General features: G+C 36.9%; 1 protein-coding gene across 3 annotated transcripts in view; it reads left to right on the top strand.

The window, feature by feature from the left end:
- The window catches only part of PTN (pleiotrophin), a 116636-nt gene extending 98720 nt beyond the window's left edge, over positions 1–17916 (top strand). For all 3 annotated transcript variants that reach the window (XM_003929745.3, XM_010340363.2, XM_010340362.3), the window contains exon 5: positions 17179–17916. In XM_003929745.3, coding sequence (XP_003929794.1) covers positions 17179–17234 — 56 coding nt within the window. In that variant the 3' untranslated portion in view covers positions 17235–17916. The remainder of the gene's footprint in view (positions 1–17178) is intronic.
- Positions 17917–22243: the final 4327 nt, after the last annotated feature.

Raw genomic sequence — 22243 nt, forward strand, 5'->3', positions numbered from 1 at the left:
CTAAAATAATGATTAAAAGTGTAGTATAATAAATACATAAACCAGTAACATAGTCACTGTCAGGTTTTATGTACTGTACATAATTGTCTGTGTTACACTTTTATGAGACTGGGAGTGCAGTAAGTTTATTTACACCCGCATCACCACGGACATGTGAGGAATGTGCTGCCTTCCAATATTAAAAAGTGATGGGAATTTCTCAGCTCCACTGTACCCTAATGGAACCATAGTTCTCTATGTGATCTGTCATTGGTTGAAACGTGGCTATGTGGCTCATATATTTCGTGTAATCTAGTCACTCAGCTCATTGTCAGAAAGTGCCCTCTTTTTCTGTCTTTATTATTCTAATTAAACATGTGATCAGGATCTGTTTTTGTTTGATTTTTGTTTCTTTTCCATTTTAGAGGGCTTCTTTGCTTAGTTTCTGCCCTCTTTTTTGGGGGGAGTGGGGAATGGCCATGGATTAATATGCAAACTGCTTGCTTTTCAGTGCAAAAATCACACTCTTTGAATTTTAGAATGACATAAAGATGTTAGCAAGTCTGCGAATATCCAGCATTAAATTGAGGAAGGCTGGAGAATGTCTTTGCTACTCTATTTGTAATAATAAGGCTAAGAGATTAAGTGATTTGGTTAGGAGGTAGGGGAAGGCTTAATATCAAGAGTTGCTATCCAAACACCAGGGAATTACTAAATATCCCACTGACTTTGGTTAAAAATTGCCTGAAAATTCATCGTAGTCCATTGTAACAGCATTACCTCTTGAAGTATAGAAGCAATCCTTCCTATTGCTATGTTGATGTCATGCAAATTCCACACTGTAGCCTCAGTCTGCAATTTCAATGATACTAGATGTGAATTTGGAAACCTTTGTTTGAAGATTTCCTTGGGCTGGAATCCTTAATCTGAGGAGACCTTGTAGCTATCTACTTCGATATTCTATACTGAGAAGCAAAGAGAATATTGATGCTCTTATGTAGAAATAAAAATTGAAAGGTACACATCTGGAATTTAGCTTTCCCAGGGATGGAGGCAGTATTACTCTGGGAAAGGATCCTTATTGACTGAGAGATTGTAGCTGGAATTTGCCTGAAGATTATTAGAGTCTGGCAGGGATAAATGGGTGAACGATTATGTTGGACACTTGAGATTTTAATTTCTGAGGAAAAGAGATTGAGTTTAATTAATATAGATTAATTAAATTAGTTAAAACATTGTTTCTGTCAAGAGCTTTTAGATATACTCTAGCTTATTAAGCAAAAGAGGTCTATTCAAGGGTATTATATAGTTCAAAGACTCTCCGGGAGGGCCAAGGATCTGGCTTGGATGCTGCAAGACCAGGAATAAATGCAGCCAAAGTCAACAGATCCAGGAGAAATATCTACTCACACCACATGTCACTGATCTAGCAGAAACCCTTCTGCTGCATTTACTGTCTGCTCAGCACATATAATGCTTAGAACTGAACACTGGAAAGTCCACCACAGGTGTCCCTCCAAAACCAGATACTTCCGCCCCCTTTCTTGTGGGAATATACAGTCTCCCCACATTTGGCCCCTGCTTCTAGTTGATCACTTCTACCTCCACATCTCATTTAAGCAAGCCTGCTTGATAGAAACTTGGTCATGTGGAAAATCCTGCTACAAAAAAGTCTGGAAAATGGGTGTTTAACTTTCTAGATTCTACCTCTGAATATGAGAAGGGAAGCTTCAAAGGTCTTGCATGGCATGTAGTGAACACATCTACCACAATGTGCAGGAATGTCAGAATGTGATGGGGTATTATCGTTAAACTTTCCCCTCTCTCCTTTGGGGCTGGATGATGCATTGATGCCACTCTATGGGGCAAAAAGTTGCCAAGGGTAATCTAACATTAGGACTGTTGACTATACCATTGTTCAGAGAGTCCAGTCTCTCCTCACTGAAATTAACAGTCACTTTTTATTTTCTGCAGGAATAATTGATCTGCAAACAATGAAGAAAGTTGGAAATGAGAGTCTCTCTCTGCTAACAGCTTTGTCTAAAATGTCAGAGCAGAGAACTCTTCAGAGGGCAAATAACTCTTCTCCAAGCCACATGTGTTTTTCAGGGGTCCTCTTAGATGATGGCTCACTGTGGAATTAGAAGATGGCAAGGATAAGCATCTCTGCCAGGATAGACCCATCTGTGGGGTGCTGTGGCTCTATAGGCAGTTGTCTTCGTGGGTCGGAGGATGGTACAGCCTGTGGAGCAGGCTTCTGGTATTTATTTGTCATTGGAGTGCAGAGCAAAGCTGAGGCAGGAGCTGAGGCTTGTATGGGAGGCTACAGTGGGAGCTGAAAGGTTCCTTTGGGCCACAGATGATATTGCCTAATGATCATCTTGGAACATTCTAGTATCTTCAGTTACTGTTCAACTGGCAATTGTTAGTCGTTGCTTTTTATTTTATTATACTTTTTTTTAACAGTCCAGAGGTCTTTTATGTTTTTTTTAACACCTATTATGCCATGAATTCATAGGCAGTAGGTTCCAGCAGATCAGGCTCCTTCCCATTGGTTCTCACGAAGTACGCTTCTCTGGGTGGAGCAGGATGGTGCTTCAGTTGAACCCGGGTACCTTTCTCTTTGGCTCCTTTTTCTGATCATTTTCCTTTACACATTTTAGGAAGCTATCTCGGCTCTTAGAGTGCTTGATGTGCTCAGTACGCACATTAATTCTCTTGGCAAGAATCTTGCCCTTAACTTGTCTGTTTACAACAATGCCAACAGCATGCTGGGTAACACTGTAGACCCTTCCAGTTTTGCCATGATAACACCTGTGGGACGTTCCTTTTTGAACAGTACCCATTCCCTTGATGTCTACAATATCACCTTTCTGTCAGATTCGCATGTACGTAGCCAAAGGAACAACTCCATGTTTTCTAAAAGGCCTAGAGAACGTGTATCGAGTGCCTCTCTTCTTTCCCTTTGTGTTTGTCATTTTGGCGAATTACTGGAAGATGGTGGTTCCAGCCGAAAGGAAGGCAGTTGTTGCTTTTTAAATCAGATGCATAAATGAGGGGTGTTGTGAAGCCCTGTTTAGTACAGATAAACCAGTCTTCACGTTTTTCTGGAAAGGGGGAATTCTAAAATTGTTTCTGGGATGAGCAGAGATGGGAACACATGGAGAGATGTCTGTGCTACAAGCGAGTCAGGGGATGAATGTCAGTTCCTCCTGCTGTCCATACCAAGCCACATTCCGCAGTTACCAGATCCTTGTTCAATTTCCCTGCTTTCGATAACCTCAATTCCTTTTCTTCCTTCCCAGCGATTTCTAAAAGTTTTGCCATCTTGCTGCTCTTTTTTGGAAAGCCGCCTAGCACTCTCTTATGTTTGACAATTCATCTTTAAAGATCAAAAGAACAGAAACGGTTTAAGTGCAAGACTCAGCTGTGTGCAGGACACAGCCTTTCGCAGCTGATTATTCAATGGGAAAAAAGGGGTCAGGAAAGTGATATTCCCAGCATTCTCAATTCTCTCCTTCGCTAAATAGATTCTTTTGTTAGTTCTTTTAAAGATAAAAGAAACTCCCCCAACATCTCTGTCTATGTTCTGGGCTCTGGCGTCCCTTAGGAGTGAGCATGGCAACACTGTATGGATGGGCTTTGCTAGGCTGGGAGACTTTTAACTGTGTTGAGACAGGTGAGAGGGCAGAATCCCACCACAGGCTAGCCTGGGACTGGCTCCCTCCCCACCAAGGCCCCCTGACGAGATTGATGATTACTGCCCTTGTACTTGGCCAGAAGAGGCAGCATGGGGTGCCCTGTGGGAATTCTGTTCCTCTTGATCAGAAGAAAACACTTGTACTTGGTTTGGTCTCAAGTTTTCATTTCATTTTTATTCTGCTTGTGAAAACATCTTTCAACACCTATGTTTTATTTTCCATCCATGATACTGTACTTGAAGTCGGGAGATCTAATTCTGCCTTTTTCTTATTAGAGTGATACCTATTTGTCTTCTCTAAATTAGAATTGACAGTGAATACACCATAGCATTGTTATAAAGATAAAATGAAGCACTATAGGCAAGAATGCTTGGTAAATCCATAGTATTTGAAAGACTACTTCCTTTCTTCCAAATGAATTTCTTGAAGTAGATATTTTTCCCTTAAAACCTTTTCAGACAAAAGAAGAATTATGATGATTGCAACACATAGTGATTATAGCTTTTATTTATGGAGAGCCTAGTGTGTTTTCAGTAAAGTTTAGTGCATTGCTCATACAGGGTGTCACTTAATATTCACAAGATTCTGTGAAATAGTTTCCAATTTTACATACAAGGAAACTGAGGCTATAGAGAATTTAGACAATGATATGGTTTGGCTCTGTGTCTTCACACAAACCTCATCTCTAATTGTACCCCTAGGTATTGAAGGAGGGACCTGGTGGGAGGTGATTGGATCATGGGGGTGGTTAAACCTCTTTTGTTTATCCATTACCCAGTCTCAGGTAGTATCTTTATAGCGGTGTGAAAATGGACTAATACATAGACCTAGCATACGGTTATGCCACTAGTAAGCAGAGGACTTAAATGCAAGGCAGTCGACTCCAGAGCACCTGCAGCACACACAGCTCCTTCCTTTGTGTCAATTCCATATGAGTATCTAAGTTTCTTATTTAAGGAAGTGAATGCATTTTAGACCTGTCCCAACTCCTTAGGGGGATGTCTGGTTCATGTATCTTCCTGGCTAGGAGCGTGCCTGATCCTTTCCCTAGACATTGCTTACAAGCTCTGTCCCAGCCATACCAAACTACCAAACTCCCAAACTCCAGGAGACGGCTGACTGGGCCATGATTTCTTATGTGTCCATTTCTCTGCATCTGTAGTTCTCAAAACCTGGAACTGTTTTCCTTCTTCTATTCTTTCATACATTTGTACTGTTCATTCAGCAAATATTTTAGTGAGCAAGTGCTATGTGCTCTAGTTAACACCAAGGATAAATCTATGATCTTACTGGTCTTACGGTGTAGTAGAGGAAGCAGAGGGATAAATTCCAATGTACCACACAAAGGGGCAAATGCTATGAGAGAGAGAAAATGGCGAGTCCTTTGGCATTATTTCTAATGTATTCATGTCTGTATATAATCTATTAATATACTGTGTGCTCTGCAGTAGAGCACACAGTATATTAAGTGCTAGGGATACTAGACAAACACGGATCCTTCCCTCTGACTGCCATGTTCTAGTAGTGCTGGTTGTGGGTAGACAATCAAGGAAAAAGAGAAATAAATAATATCTAAAATAGTAAATGCATCTTAAAAACTAAACAGCCAAGTGACAGAGTGATGAGAAAGGAGTAGAAAACATAGACTAATTGGGGAAAGCCTCTTGGACAAGGTAGCTTTTGAATTTGGTTTGGAAGAGAGAGAAGGGGCTAGCCATACTACTGTTCTAAATAAAACAAGGGGAAGTTCAAAGTCCTTTAGGTCAAAAAGAGGTTGTTTGGCTCAATGACTAGAAAAGGATCAGTGTTAAAACTTGCCAGACTTCTATTCCCAAACATTAAATCACTATCTCCTCTCAGAGGTGTGACTCCTGTGATAAGGCATCCATTATGCTGTACCAAGGGCATGTTTGCCTCTCTTAACAGGCAAAGTTTTTGTATACCACATTTTATTCACCTTTGAAAAATACATCTCATAGTCCCTTGTCCATGAGAAAAACTCAAGGAAGAATACTGACTTGAATGAATGAATGAATGAATGAATGACGTATCCAACTAAATTGTCTTGGTCTAGCTATCTAGGCTACATCATTCACACTGGATTCAAAAATGTATAGAGAAATCACTGTTAAGGCACAATGAGCTCACCTGGAATCAGAGTCATTTGTGTGTTTTACTTCCCTTCTTGTTAAAGAATTTTTGGCCCTAATTGCTGGGGCAGAAATGAGAACCAGGAGCTATAAATATTTTTAGGTTTCCTTCGCACTGTGTATCTGCTTTCATCTCCCTGGGTACATTCCATGCTCAGAGAATCATTAGCTGTGCACTCCCAGAACAACTATAGAATAATTAGTACTAAGGAAAGCTGCATATTAGGGACCTCCTTTTTCCTTCCTGAAGCTTTTGCCTTTCTCCCTTCTAACTTCCAAACTGAGACCTTCTACTTGTATTTTAAGTTGTACCTCTTGTTATTTATTGAGTATTGTAAAATATATCCCATTTATTGTCTATTTATGATATGATAGGCATTATACTAAGCCCTTAGACTGCATTGTCTCACTTAAGCCTCATGGCAGCCTAAATTAATTTTATTCATATTTTATAAACCAACACACTATAGCAACTTGCACAAAGTTACCCAGGCAGTAAATGATCAGACTTGAACTTGAAGTCAGGACAATCAATGTCCAGACTTCTTTTCCACTGTACCCATATTTCTCAAACCAAGTGATCACTGTGGGATCTCTTTGCGTATTCTAAAAGAAATTAATAATTTGTTTTTTGTTTCCTCGATAATCCTAAACATTCATATAAGCATATTCAGAGTTATTTATGATTGAGTCCTTTCAGATAATTTCTGGCCTGAGCTTGTCTTAGTATACAAATTACTCTGAAAACATGATTGCTTTTAGTGCTGCATTTTCAAGTTGGGGTTCTTTAAGGCAGCTATGTTCCTTGGGAGTAAGCGTGAATAGTGCAAGGGGCCTTGTTAACCCAGAGCTCTCCCAGGCTGGGCCCTGCCCTGGATTCGTGATTGTCTTCCCTGTGCTCTGAGATTCATAGCAATTCTTTTTTTTTTTTTTTTTTTTTTTCTTTTTTTTTTGAGACGGAGTTTCGCTCTTGTTGCCCAGGCTGGAGTGCAATGGCGCGATCTCGGCTCACCGCAACCTCCGCCTCCTGGGTTCAGGCAATTCTCCTGCCTCAGCCTCCTGAGTAGCTGGGATTATAGGCACACGCCACCATGCCCAGCTGATTTTTAGTATTTTTAGTAGAGACGGGGTTTCACCATGTTGACCAGGATGGTCTCAATCTCTTGACCTCGTGATCCACCCGCCTCGGCCTCCCAAAGTGCTGGGATTACAGGCTTGAGCCACCGTGCCCGGCCCGATTCATAGCAATTCTGATGCTTCACCACGATCCAAGGGATGGCTGTCCTGGTAACTGGCACTGCTCGTGAGGATACTTGGCACACTCCCAGTCCGCTCTGCTTCTCACTGATGCAAACCTACAGGGAAATCAGAGCAGGCTGGTTGTTGCTCAGTGCACAGAGGCCATGAAAATCAAATAATAAAGACATTTTCTAGAGGGGAAAGCAGTATTTGTAGAAGAACTCATCAGGAATCCAAAGAGCAAGAAGGAAATAAAATTGTTCTAGTGTCCTAGTGTTCACACATGCAGGCAACAAGGCCCATAGATATTGATGGCAAGACACATTCATGGCCCTCTAAGGTCTTGCTAGGCTTTCAAAAGTTATCTTTACTCTTACAAAAAATAGAAAAAAAAAGATATTTTCAGATCTTCACCTAGATGTAATAAATTAAGCTGTGAAGTCTGCTGTCTAAAAATTGTAAAGTATAGAGAAAGATCTTCAGATTTACCTTTTGCTGCTGCTTGCTGTAGACAGATTGCTGGGTCTCTTGGGGCAGAAGAAATCATGTGTTGGGGAAATAGCTCACCTGCTTAGAGCTAGGAGGACATGTTTGAAGGGAAGTGAAAGAATTAATGCAGTAAGATTTGTGAAAGCACTGATGGGCATAAAACCTTATATTGCTTACTACCTAAGTTACATGGTTAAATGACATAAAATTTAAAAATCAATTTAATTCTGGAGGACACATTTAAAAATAACAATAAACTAACATCCTATTTTGCACTTCTACAGCTAATGAGGATGCTCTTAAGGATATACAAAAATGAAATATAGTCTGAAATCTAATTCACGGGTGCATTAGTTTGCTAGGGCTGTCATGACAAAGTACCATAGACTCAGTGGATTAAATATTACTTTATTTTCTCATAGTTCTGGAGTCTGGTAGTCTAAGATCATGGTATTGCCAAGGTTGGGGCCCTCTGAGGCCCTTCTCCCTGGTTTATAGATGGCTGCCTTTTCCTTCTGTCCTCACTATATGTGTCTGTGTTCAATTTCCTCTTCTTGTAAATGCACCAGTCATATTGGATTAGGGTCTATCTGAATGCCCTCATTTTAACTTAATTGCCTCTGTAGAGACTCTGTCTCTAAAATGTGTTCTCACTCTGAGATACAAGGGTTAGGACTTCTGAGATACAAGGGTTATGAATTTTCAGGAGGGATGCAATTCCAGCCATACCAACTGATGCTATTTAACTATATCTATGTCTATAATTTTTTGAACCAAAAGAAAGATTTATTTGATAGTGAATAGAAAAAATGATGTATGGAACTGAGTTCAAACTTTGCCTTTTTTTTCACGAATTATAATTTGATTTCCTAGTGGCACTGGCTATATTATATTAAACCTTATATATGATCATATAAAATAGTGATATGCTAGGTAGGTACTTATTACTGTTTATAATACTACATTTCATTTCTAAGGGAGGCTACCTATATAATTTACAATACCTTATAATGAGGCAAATTTTCTACCTGTGCCCTCATTATTGCAGAAATAAGCTCTTAAATGTTTGAATGTCATATCGGAGATAAATCGTTCTTTTGTGTATAGAATTCAGTGAATATGTGTGGTATGGGGTGGTCACTGTCAAGAAGTGTAACATCTTGAGAGTGGTCTACAGATTGAGGAAGGGCAGAGACTTTTGCTAAATAAAAGAAACTCAGCATTAATTCCACATCTGTTGTTTTCTGTGTGTGTGTGTGTGTGTGCGCGTGTGTGTGTGCGCGTGTGTGTGCGCACCCACATGCATGTGCACACGTGTGTGTGTGTAAATAAATAAGAATAATATAGACATTTTGAGCTAAAAATAGAAGTTTAATTGACAGTTTTCTACTTGGTATACATGTGCATATGGGTCAGATCAGGGACAGATTCCCAACATGCTCATGTGCGGCTAATTCTCTCACCCCTGACTCTACTGTATTAAGAAAGTGCATCTTAAAGAGGTGCTTTATAATTTGGAGAAGCTATAGATACCTCAATAGCTTCTTATAAAGAAGAGGAAATGGAGAGACAAGAGTGGGAACAGGTTGAATAGATGGTAGAGAGGAGTGTTTCGGTGAAGGGTGATGGATTAGTCTACTGATCCAATCGGTTTGTTGATTTGAAAAATAACTGACATGTTGGGGAATTCTATTAATTTTGTTCTGCGTGGTTGATGAAGTAATTTCATTGTCTGCCTTACACTTCCTGTTAAATCTACTTTATTCACTAGTGCTTTCATAGCTAAACTTTTGATTTTGAGGAGATGCAGTTAAATACTGAGCCACCTCCCAAAGGGAGTGGGGACAAAAAGGGTTCCTGAACGTGTCTAGATGTGGTTTAGTTGGCATCTAGACACAAATATGTGTGCTGTTGTTTATTCCCATATACTTGAAATCAGAAAGCAAGTGAGTGCAGAAGGACACATAGTTGAGCAGGCAGGGAAGGTATTGCTATGAAATAGAGTTGATGAATGAAGGGGAAGGTGAACAGTGAGGAAAAGAACAGATGTGAAGGAAGGAAAGTATCAGCATTTGGGTAGCACTGAGGGGCAGTATACATGTACACACATATTCCACACATATCATAGAAGTAAATGCATTGAGTCCATAAAAGAAGAAATTAAGCAAGTGTTACTATAAAATAAGAAATCGAAGAAACAACAAAATTATTACATAGGCATTGTACTGAACTATATCTGTGAATAATAGATTAAACAAATGTTTAAAAGATTATACTTCTAATTTTTAACAGAAATACCTTTCTGTATTGTGCCACTTAATTTATGCTACTCCAATTTAAACTGAAATATTTGGAGATTGAATGAATAGTTCCATGTTAGGCAGCCTAGCCAACCAGTACAGGATTTTAGTTCCTGAATCACTGAGTTTTGTGTTCACAATTGGACAAGTCTTGTTATCAGTTCTGAGGCATAGCTGACATGGGGTGAGGGATTAGGTAGTTCTAGGTGACTAGACTTAATTGTTAAGCACAGGTGAGTTACTTTAAATAGGTTCACAAAGCATTAAAAGGATCTTGGTGATATCCAGGCTTTTGAACATATTTACTTTATGATAGTACTGTTTGACAGGGATATGATCCTTTTTCTGTAATGAGTTCTCATGATTTATTGAGCAAGTCTCCAGAAGTGAACTTTTAGTGGTCTCTATGGCACGCCTCCAGCTCTTCCTTTCCAGCTATCTCTCTTGACCTCTGCAGTGTGCACTTCTGAATGATTTTAGCTTCTTTTAGCTAATGTGAATTCTGTCTCTTAGAAGGTGCAGATTTTGTATTTTCATTGTAATCAATACTTCCTCCCACTGCTTTAATGACCCAAAGACACTGTATTTAAGTCAGCAGCAAAAGGCTGATTTACTTTAGTTAAAATCTGGGCTCCCATCAATCTGAAATCATTTTGATCTCCTAATTTCCTCTTTAGTTTTTCTGTATACACAGCAGGCCATCTGAAAATAAGTAATCAAAGCAAGACCTTTTATTGAGAAAATGGATAAGCTTATTTCAGAATTCTCAACTTTCTTACTTCTTGAAAAACATCTCCCCTTAAGGTCTTTGAAAAATCTTTAAGTAGATGTCTTTCCCTTAAGGCCCACTTCCAATCTGATTTCTCCCAGATTTTCTTAATAATGAAAATGAGGAATTGATGTTTACTTGTACCAACCACATGGCAATTCTATTTCCAAAGGATCTGTGAAAAGATGGAAAAGAGATGATGCATGTTGTTTGATTATTTGCCTTTCAAGAGTAACTTTGCTGGGATAGATTCTCGTATAAATTGCTGATAAGAATTTAAATTACTACTTCCTTTCAAAATACAAATTTGCCAATAGATATCTAGAGTTTTTAAAATGTCCTGCCCTTGAATCCAGTAAATCCTTTTCTAATAATCTATAATTAAGCAAAATTTAAGCATTCAATGATTTGTGAACAAAATTAGCATTGCACCATTATTTATAATAACAAGAGGTCAGAACTATCCAACTGACCTATAAAAGATGAAAGGTTACAAACTATCTGGAGTAGGATGATGTAGAGGAATATTACTTGATCACATTCCAAAGTATATGCAATGGCATGAAAATAGATGCAAATGGATTTTTAGCATAAAATACTATATCAGCTTTAAATATGCTCCTAAGTAAAATCATAGAACGAAAACAAAAATAGAACTCATTGTTAAAAGTATTGTTTCTATATTATGAAGTTATGACTAATATATCTCTCTCTATGTGTATATGTGTGTGTGTGTGTGTTTCTTTAGTTTTTACATGAGTCTGTAATACTTTTTAAATGAGACAAGTAATTAATATTTTTTAAAAAGAATGAAATAACCCTGTAAGGAGAAACCCTCCTTTTCCTTCAGGGTAAATCTGCTGTAGGTCTATTCTTTCCTTGTAGTAATGGCTGCTTTATTTTTCACACAACATGTCTCAAGATTGTAGTTGTAAATTAGAAACAAGAAAAATAGGTCTCAAAATCATAAAAATAGCTGCCATATACCCATGATCTTTAATATAAATATGTACTTTAAAGCACTTTACAGTTTTGAAAGACTGTCCCATAAAGCTACCTTGAAAGTGTTATTTGTAATGTCAACTCTGTGAAGGCAGAGTTTTATCTTATTCACTTTTATACCTTAGCATTTAAGACAGTGGAGATGGAGTACATATTTTCTGAATCAATAAATTAATGTGTTTTGAACAGTAGTGGTAAGATGAGATTATAGAGGACATAATCTCACATGATAGTAACAATGGCCCTCTCAGGAGGATATAGGTTTAATTATTTCTAGTTTATAGGAAACAGAAGCAGACCAATTGATTTGCACAAGATCATAGAGCTGGTAAATGGCAAACATATATTTGAACCAATTCTCTAGATTAGGACTTAGTTCTTAGTGTGATTCTAACAACATTTCATGATTTTTTCATTGTCTCAGTGTACCTAAAGGCCATGGCATCACTTAATACATTAGCATTTGTCAATATTTTGTCTTCTATTCAGCATAGAAAAAAGCATATGGGTTCAGAACTGATTGTAACATGGCTCATGTTAATTTCTATGCATTCTTCTCACTGCATTTACTGTATTAGTCCATTCTCATGCTGCTATGAAGAAATACCCAGGACTGGGTAATTTATAAAGAAAAGAGGTTTAATTGCTCCACAGTTCACATACCTGGGAGACCTCAGGAAACTTACAATCATGGCAGAAGGTACCGCTTCACAGGGTGGCAGGAAAGAGAATGAGTGCAAGAAGGGAAAATGTCAGACCCTTATAAAACCATCAGTTCTTATAAGACTCACTCACGATCACAGAACAGCATCGGGGAAACTGCCCCCATGATCCAATTACCTCCACCTGGCCCCACCCTTGACACATGGGGATTATGGGGATAAAAACTCAAGGTGAGATTTGGGTGGGGACACAGAGTCAAACCATAACATTGCCTATCTTCTTTCTTGTCAAGAGTTCTTATGCATTGAAATAATTTCCTTGGATAAATTCTAAGTTTCCTAGATAGAATATGGTGAACATGGCCCTTCGGATCCTGTAATTCACAGCAATGTAAGAAGGCTGAATCCTTTCTAGAGGACTTTTTCTTAGGAAAGGCTTAGGACTTTCTGAGCACTTTCAAACGTATCTTAAACAAAACAATGTATTTCTATTTAAAAAATATAAAGTTTACACGCCTACTATTTTTTTCTCATCTCTGTATCCCAGTTATTATGTGTACTAGCCTCTATCAACTCAAAAACTGGCCAAAGAAAGGATGAAAGTTTGAAAACCTAGGAAGTTAAAATGTACCCAGGGCACTGCTGTGAGATTCCAGTGCAGTGATGTCCTGGTAGGAACGGAACAAGTCACCTTTCAGGCAGGTGCCCTTAACTTTCCCATGTTCACAATGGCTCATTCTCTGTTGGCATCCATTTCTGCTTTGCAACCTCAATCCAGGCAGGGACAACAGACATGTGGCCTGGGGTGTTATTTGATGTGTGGTGTGTGTATACTTCCTTCTCTTGATTTGGTTCTGTTCAATGTGAACTAAAGTGCCCTACTGTTCACATCAGGGTAGGGATCCTATTGGCTATTAGAACCTGCTAGAGTAGCCATTGTATGACTTCAATAAAAAGCACTTGGCTTTAACTAATTATAGCCCTGCTCCAGGCTAATTTGTGACCCACATCTTAGTAAATATTTCTCTCACTCTAACCAGGAAAGGCAACTAAACTGGGACAGTTTTACCCACAGAGTTTAATCAGGTCTCTATTCTAAAGACAAGACAAAGTGTTAAGAAGTCTGGATAAATTTCATATATGTATTTTTGTAAATTTTCTTCTTCATAAAATATTTAACTTTAAAGTTAGACCGAAATAGGACAAGATTCTGATTGGATTTACACTCCTTATTTTCCTTGAGAAATACTCTTTCCCATGTAGCAATGGGTTGACTATTTCCCATTCAAACATTCATTTATCCACTCTGCATGCAACAAGTATTTCATGAGCACTTGTTATGTCCCAGACACAGAATATACAGATGCAAAATACAGATAGGGTCTCTACTATCATAGAAAGGGAAAACACAGACTTAATAATTAGACACAAAATTAATAGTTCAATTCTAATTGTGGGAAAAAAATCAATGAGAGGCACAATGAGAATGTCTGTGCATGGAATCTGCTTATCTGAGAGCTCTTGGAAGGCTTCCCTGAGAAAATGAAGCTGAGGCTAAGATTTTAGGATTTTAAGGATGACTAGGTGTTGACTAGGTAAATTGGGGTAGTAGGAGAAGGAACACTCAGGCCGAGAGGAAATAATGTGAAAAAAACTAAGATGGAAAGAAGCAAAAACAAATTCAAAGAAACTTCATAAGGAAAATGGGTGAGACATATTATCACCATGTTATGGATTCATTTATTTTCACTAAAACTTTACTAATCAGCTTTTATACACAAGGCTCTGGGCTATGGATTGGAAGTACAACAGAGAGTAGAAACAGCTTGTATTTTGGTGGCAATTATAATGCTAGAGGTAGGTGCTCTAATAAGAGCAGGAAAGATAAATAGCTTCTAACTCAGTCTGAGAGATCAGCAAACTAGAACTGTTGTCAAAGCTGGTACCTGAAGAATGGGAGGCATTAATGAGACAAATACAGCAGTGGAAGTGTGGGGTTGATGAAATCAAGAGTGAATTTGAAGGCCAGAGACTAGAGAGAAAGAGAGAGACAGAAACAGAAAAGATGTATTTGGGAAACTAAAATAAGCACAAGTATGAAGATGGAAGTAAAGAGAGGCAATGTGAATGTTTCAGTTTCTTTGTCTATTACATAAGGGAGTTGGACCACATTCTTTCTAGATCATAGATTATGATACTATTTTAAACCCCTCATGTATACTAGGTAAAGATTCAGAGGTTGTTGATAAGTTTTTGAGGGCACAGAGATAAATAGTGACAAAGCACATTTAGTGTGGCAGTTGAAAGTACATAAAAGATAAAAAACTGCTTTTGATTGGAAGTAATATTACTGACCTGATTTTTTTTTCAAAAAAATTTGACCATTTTGTTATATAAGAAACTAAACTGACCTTATTGGAAATGCAAATTTTTCCTCCTTCCACTACTTTTTACCAAAGATGCCTTATTTTTCTCTTTAGGTTGAGCCCATAATGGGCCCAAGGTGTGCAGGGTGTCCAGGCAGTGCCATGATGACTTGCCACTTGTCTCAGAAGGATAAGTTGATTGACATTGTGCAGATTGGATAAGCATGTGGTTGATCTCCTGGCATTCAGAGAGTTGTCAATTAATGAATAAAACACACATGTCAGGTTTTAGGTAACAGAGAAAGTGTGCTCTTGCCTTTACCAAGAAGAATGTGGTGACAGATTATTAATACCAAAGTACTGAAATGGATAACCTTACATTAGCAGATAAAATAGTGTCCTATGTTTAGAAAAATTTTAAGTTTTGTGAGACTTTTATACAAAAACCTGATTAGTATGTTACCAACTCAGACTTATATATGAAATAGGAACATGTTAGCTAAAATAGGAAAATTGCTACTCAGACATTCACTCTACTGGAGATCTAGAAGATAACAGATTCCTGAGGGTTTCCCAGGAAGGGACATGAGGAAACAAAGACAAGGAAAACCAGAGTCAGGTCTCAGTTGAAATATTACCTTGTTATCTGAAGATACCATCCTAATGTACAGCTGTTACCTAAAATGTTGATCAAAAACTGGAAATTATCAAATTTTCAGAGATTGAATATTTTCTCAGAAATTACATAGAATATCTCCTTTGACCTAAAAGATATCTTTCACTTGGAGATTCTGGTCATTACACATCTCATAGGGTGAAAGGAAGACATTTGAGAAAACAAACAAAACTAGAGAGAGTAAAAGGTTAAATTTCTTTAGTATTTTGGGGCAAACTTAGGAAGGCATGAACGGAATGTATACAGTTATGGGCAACAATTTAGCCTGGGTTTAGAAGCTGCTGACCCAATTGCATAGGGTATACTCTTAAAGTTTGGGTAAAGGAAGATTAGGACAATTACCGTTGAACAAAAATACTACTAGTATGTAATGGACTTTGGAACCCACCTGAAGAGGTCATGGAGATAGTACATAGAAATGGAAAAGTTTCCAGCTCTACTCAAGTATGAGCTGAAAAACACACAATACTTCTGGTTGGCATCATATCATATCTTCTGTCATCATAAGTTTTATGATCCTCTTGGACACAGGCTGTATGCTCCAGTGAACAATGACCTAATCCCTGCTGGTCATTGTTTATGTCCCAGTGACCCTATGTTGCTTAGCACATTGATTGACCTGCTCAATCAGTAAGTGTTGATGATTATTAAGGATTTAAATTATACAGGGTAATGATTTCTTGTTCTTGGTCTATTATCACATTAATGATAATTGCTAACCTTTATTGAGCATGTGCTATTATATCATGTTCTCTTCTCAGTGGATTTTATGCAAGATGTTTAATTTGGATATAAACCCTATGGTTACTATCATATGCTATGGTACTCTTCATATGCCTGTTTAAAGATGAGTAATCTAAGAAACAAATACATTAATTAACCTTCTCTGAGTCTCACAGTAACTTAATAATGTGGCCGGGATTTAAGCTTCAGCAGTCTGACTCCAGAGCCTGTACTTAACCAGAATGTGTCTACCACTACTGTAGGTCAAACTGGAGAAGTGGCTCAGAAATATTTAGCAACATCCGCTCACTTGCTAGCCCAGTGATTCTGGCTGTTTTTTGTCTTTGGAGCCAAATTAGATGTGTTCTATTCTATACTGCATTCTCCTGTTTGGAAAAGAGAAGTGGAAAGCTGATTGAAGGGAAAAGAATGGAGTCTTTTGATTTAAATCCTCAATGTTTTACTTTCCCAGAGCCCATTTTGACACATTCTATTTGTTTACCCCAAGCTAAGAGTTCCTGTAGGCAAGGTCCAGATAGAGTACATGTGGTTTAGAGCTGTTCCTCCTTATACAGGTAGCTGGCCAAATATATAATAAGCAGAGGAGGCCAAATATATAATAAGCTGACCTGGAGTGGAAACACTTTGGAATTGTTTTCTCAGAAAATATACTACTAAAGAGTCCCACAGACAGGGAATGGGGTAAATGAGGTGCCAGGTAAGGCTCTCATATCTTTCCATTGAGCAGTGACCTGGGCAATTTACTAAGAGATGTCTGCTGTATTTCTGTTTTCTAAGCAGGACCCCGAGTCAGTATCTTGCATATCAAACAAAGGCAACCAGTAAGATAAGAGGCATTAATGGAATTCACACAGAAGCTGGCTGTGTTCCTCCTGTTCAATCTCATGGGCACTCTCTTGGCAAGAGCAGACAGACAGACAGGCACACACACATGCACACATAGATAGTTTTTTTCTCAATTTATCAAGAGAACTACCAAGAGCAAGCAACTGGTGTATCAATCCGATTTTTTTCATTCCTGGTCAATTATAAGAAATGTGGCTCTTTCTTCCCTGCAATTTAATAACTTGACATTTTTCTCCTTTCTTTTTTAAATTACAGCGGAATCTAAGAAGAAGAAAAAGGAAGGCAAGAAACAGGAGAAGATGCTGGATTAAAAGCTGTCACCTGTGGAAAATAAAAAGGACATCAGCAAACAGGATCAGTTAACTATTGCATTTATATCTACCGTAGGCTTTTTATTCAAAAATTATCTATAGCTAAGTACACAATAAGCAAAAACAAAAAGAAAAGAAAATTTTTGTAGTAGCATTTTTTAAATGTATACTATAGTACCACTAGGGGCTTATAATAAAGGACTGTAATCTTATTTAGGAAGTTGACTTATAGTACCTGATAAATGATAGACAATTGAGGTAAGTTTTTTGAAGTTATGTGACATTTTACATTAAATTTTTTTTTACATTTTTTGGCAGCAATTTAAATGTTGTGACCATGTAAACTACTTCTCCTGTTAGGTATTTTTTTTTTTTTCACCTAGACTTTTTTCCCAATTGAGAAAAATGTATACTAAACAAAATAGCAATAAAACATAATCACTCTATTGGAAGAAAATACCTTGTTTTCTGCCAATAAATCTTTTTTTAAATGTAGTCAGCAAAATGGGGGTGGGGAGGCAGAGCATGCCCTAGTTCAATGTTGACTTTTTTTTTTTTTAAGAAAAGCATTAAAACATAAAATTCTTTCACTTAGGCAGAAGCATTTGTTTTCTTGATGAAATTATTTTTCCATCTGAGGAAAAAAAGACTAGGAAAATAAATCAAGGTGATGCTGAAAAAATGTTGCTGTTGTGTTGCATAATTTGATTTTATAATCCTACTCCTTTAGTCATTTATAATCTCCCTAGTCAACTTATTAGCATTGAGAAATCATCCTACAAACTAGCTAAGTCACTCTTGGGCATCAATGTCACACAGTTTTTGTTTGTACTTTCTATCAGTAATTAACAGGTTAAATTGGTATTACTGAATTCAACCAAAGTTTCACAGTAGTCTAGGGTTTGGTGGAGCAGGAAAATGCTCTTATAGTGGGTAAGTTTATGGTAGCACCAGTCCAAATCAGGATCACAGTAATAACATGCAAAATGATAATTTGGGCTTAGTTTCCATAAACCAAAAGTTTTCACTTTGTTATATGCCATGAGTGTCAAAGGCTATCTGTTCAACTCTTCATCTGTTGGCCTCTAAGCACAATTTTTAAGTAAACAAGTCTGTTCTCCTATTATTCAGTGAATAATGGAAAATTCTCTGTGATTCTCTTTAAAGTATTTCTCAACATACTCTTTAATTCTAAAGTGATCAGACTCAATAAACAGACACTTATCTACCAAGATCATTGCTAGGTCCATTTTGGGAAATGATTATTTCAGCCTACCCTGGGCTAACTATAAAATACATAACTACATGCTGGTCTAATGGTGCAGCCAAAGGTCTTGGCAGCTAAACTACTTTTGCCATCTAGCCTAAGATTCTACTTGAGCTAGGAATGTTGAGCAGGTCCATTTCTCCCTTGTACATCAAAGCCAACTGTCAGTGGGGAATAGAAAAAAAGGATGAACTGGTGCTTAATAAAAAGAGTACCTTGTAAAATGCAAATGTCAGAAACATGAATAGTAAATGTAGTCATTTTACAAGCTGACCTTAATTGGAAAAAGTACTATGGGATGGATGGAAGAGAAGAAAGAAAGGCAGAGTCTTGAGTGGATATTTTGACAGCAAAGTTCCAATAGGGTAGGATGATGGAAGAGCCTGTTGCAAATGTTGCTAGCCTCCCAGTTAACATAGCTCCTCCAACACATTTAGCCAAAAACAGCAGCCCATGAATCAGTAATGAGTTATAGTGAAGTAGAACTACATCTCTCAAGGGAAGAACAGTCCTGTAAATCCTGTAAATGACTGTGGCATACTCCTTTATTCACAGGGCATGGCGGGAAGCCAGAAGTGAAAGATTTCTCTGCTGTGTCAACTATGATACTTAGCAAGCCCTAGAATAACTTCCTGATTCTCCCCTAAAGCAAAGATTGGTATGCTAAGCTCCCTTATATATAGTGTGAAATTCAACATCCCTTAAGTCTCAGGAATTATTCTACCCCAACTTCAGCTTTAAACATCTTGTTAAGTCACACTGAAGTGTTGAAACATAAATGCAAAAAGACAAGCTGTCCAAATCTCTGATTCTCACAAGCAGGAAAAAATAGACCGTCATTAGGTGCTTCACAGTGTTCCCAAGCAAGCTCCCTGTTCTGGGCTTTATAAACTTCACTCTAAAGTTCATTAAGCCTTGAAGGGAAGAAAAACATAAAGACGTCATCTGTGTTCCTTTAAATGGCGTTAAGGGGAAGACAAACTTTCCGTTCAAAAATTGTGAGGGTAAAAAGCAACTTTACCAACACTTAGGCAAAAACAAACCTTCCCTGATGAGAAAGTGTCCTTATTCAGCTAAGGGTTGATATCCCTCACACTTGTTCTCTGATAGACTTTCTAATTTATCCAGGATGTATGAATGCTGTCACATTCTCCTATATATAAGTTGTGAAGGAGAGGATCTTGGATAGACATTTTGACTTCATATATTCCTGGAATGACATATTAACATCTTGTTAATTTAGTAGAAGTATAACACAACCGGAGTTTAATACTCTGAATATTTTTAAGAGAAGTTCTCCTAAATTGCGTGGATGGGAATATGTAGGTATGAAAAAAATTGAATAATTATACTTGACTGTGAGAAATCTTATTGAAAAAGAGAAGGCTATAGTTCTTTTCTATTGAGGAGACAGATATTTCTTTAAAAATAAGAGATACAGATCTTTTTTTTACATAACGTCTATTGACTCCATAATTCTGAAAGTCTTCAATTAATTATTTTATAATTTCCTTAATTGAAGAATAGAGGTAAATAGGCTATAGAAAACACAGAAAGAGGAAATAGAAAATACTGTCTTTTGCAAATTGAATTATTTTTAAATGGTTTTCAAACATAAAAAAATAGAACTTTACCTACATTGAGTCATGGGGTTTTCTAATAGAGTGAAGCAAAGAGACTTTCTTTTCATTAACATTCTCCAAAAATAATAAGGCAGATCAATATCCTTGGATATAGAATATCAAAGCATGCAAGCTACTTTTTAAACAGCGATGGGACCCTTGGAATACATTAATATAAGAAGAAAAGGGCATAATGTTATTTCAAGCATCCATCAAGTAAAGCCTGCTTCAAAATTTGCAGACTCTAATTCCACCAGAAATAAAAGACATGGAGCATTTTTACTCAGAGGAAAACGTGTCTTACTCTTAGAAATTCACCCATCTCTATTGTTTCTGTTCTTCCCAATCCTTTGTTCTTCTAAGCAGAGAAACAAAAGGATAGTAGATAACTTCATCTTGTTGGGGTTACAAGTAAAATAGTGTAATTCATAAGCATTTCAGTATGAATGAGAAAAGCAGATCTAGTTTTAAAACTATTATTATTTAAAAAGAAAAATATAATTAGCTCCCAATATTTAATTTTTATAAAGTGATTTTTTTTCAAAAGAACAAAACTGTAACAGGCAGAGCATTTATGTATTTCTTACATATTTAAATATTACAATGATTGTTCTAAGTTACTCATAGAGTTGGCTAAAGAGGTTTATATGTAGATTATCACTACATTTTTTTTTTGTTCTTTGAAAATGTGCATAGAACCCATATTATATCTTATTAGAGATGAAAACATGAACAATTTGACCAATCTATTCCTCAGCTCCTGGGATGACTTGATTACATATAGAGATTGTAACCACACATTCAACTTGCTCTTAGAGGAGATGCAGATATTACATAAAACAAATAATCACCGAGAATATTTTTTCCCTCTTTTGATTGTTCGACTGTCAGATCCATCAAACACAGGGCAAAGCTTCAAGTATCTTTGTTAATGAGATTCTTGGATAATTACATGAATGCATCCCTTACTGTGAATAATCAACAGATTGAAAGAGTTGCAATGAATGACATGAATTTTAGACTTCTAAGTCCTAAAAGTTGCATGCTTTTAAGACAATCATTTTTGCATGATGATCTTTCTGTTAAAAAAAGGTACCACACTATTTTTTAAAGAACATGATAAATGTAAATTAAGCTACTCTTGAAGACTTATTCCTGTCACCATGACAATTAAGGGATTATTTTTTTGTTTTTATGGCAACTATAGTTGTAAATACTTTCTAACGTGTTGCTCATGGATCATAGGATTGAATGAATACTGCACCAGAATATAACCCTGAGCTCCATTTGAGGGAGAACAAAACTAGCAACAAGACTCTTCAGAACGAATGAACTTTCTTTTAAATTTTGTCTCTTAATAAAGATAGAATAAAGTGTATACTATTCTCCGAGCTATTGGATGATATTATGTGGTGACCTTTATAAAGAAATATACAATTAAATTTCAGGATTAAGCAAACATTATTTTTTCCTTGCCTTTTAGAAAAAATCGTCTTTGCTGCCCTTATCCTTGGACTTGTCAAATATATTCAGGCATTATCTATTATTTCTATGTCAGTAACCTCTGGTATTATGAGCAATCTTTACCTTTTTCAACCTACTTTTTACCTCACTTGTATTTCATGTGTGGATATGCAGGAGCACTACTAAGCATTGATCATGTTGAAAACATATAGAAATTATTATTAGTCATCATAATAAAACTTCTCTAAGAGAAAAATGTACCATCATGGTTTGTAAATTAACATTTTTGTTTTAATGCCATACTATTGAAAAATGAACATTTTTTAATACCATAGAGCTTGAAAGTCCGTATATAACCTTCAAAATGGGGCAACTTCCTTGTAAAAACTCATTTGTAATAATATGCCCTATTTTGAAAAATATTTTTATAAGGCTAGATCCATTGTAATAGTATAACATTAAAAAGAAGATAAAGGTAAAAACAGTAAAATGGCCTGACTAATCCTTCTGTTTATTAATTATTTTAATGATATAATCAACATATTCAGTTGAATTACAATTATCTTCATAATGTGACATTAGGCACTCTGGGGGGTGGGGAACAAATAAAATTTAGAAGTCCTAGGTCCCAAACATTTGTTTGTAGATTCTGAATA

Source organism: Saimiri boliviensis, chromosome 10 (assembly GCF_048565385.1).
Source record: "Saimiri boliviensis isolate mSaiBol1 chromosome 10, mSaiBol1.pri, whole genome shotgun sequence".
Lineage (NCBI taxonomy): Eukaryota > Metazoa > Chordata > Mammalia > Primates > Cebidae > Saimiri > Saimiri boliviensis.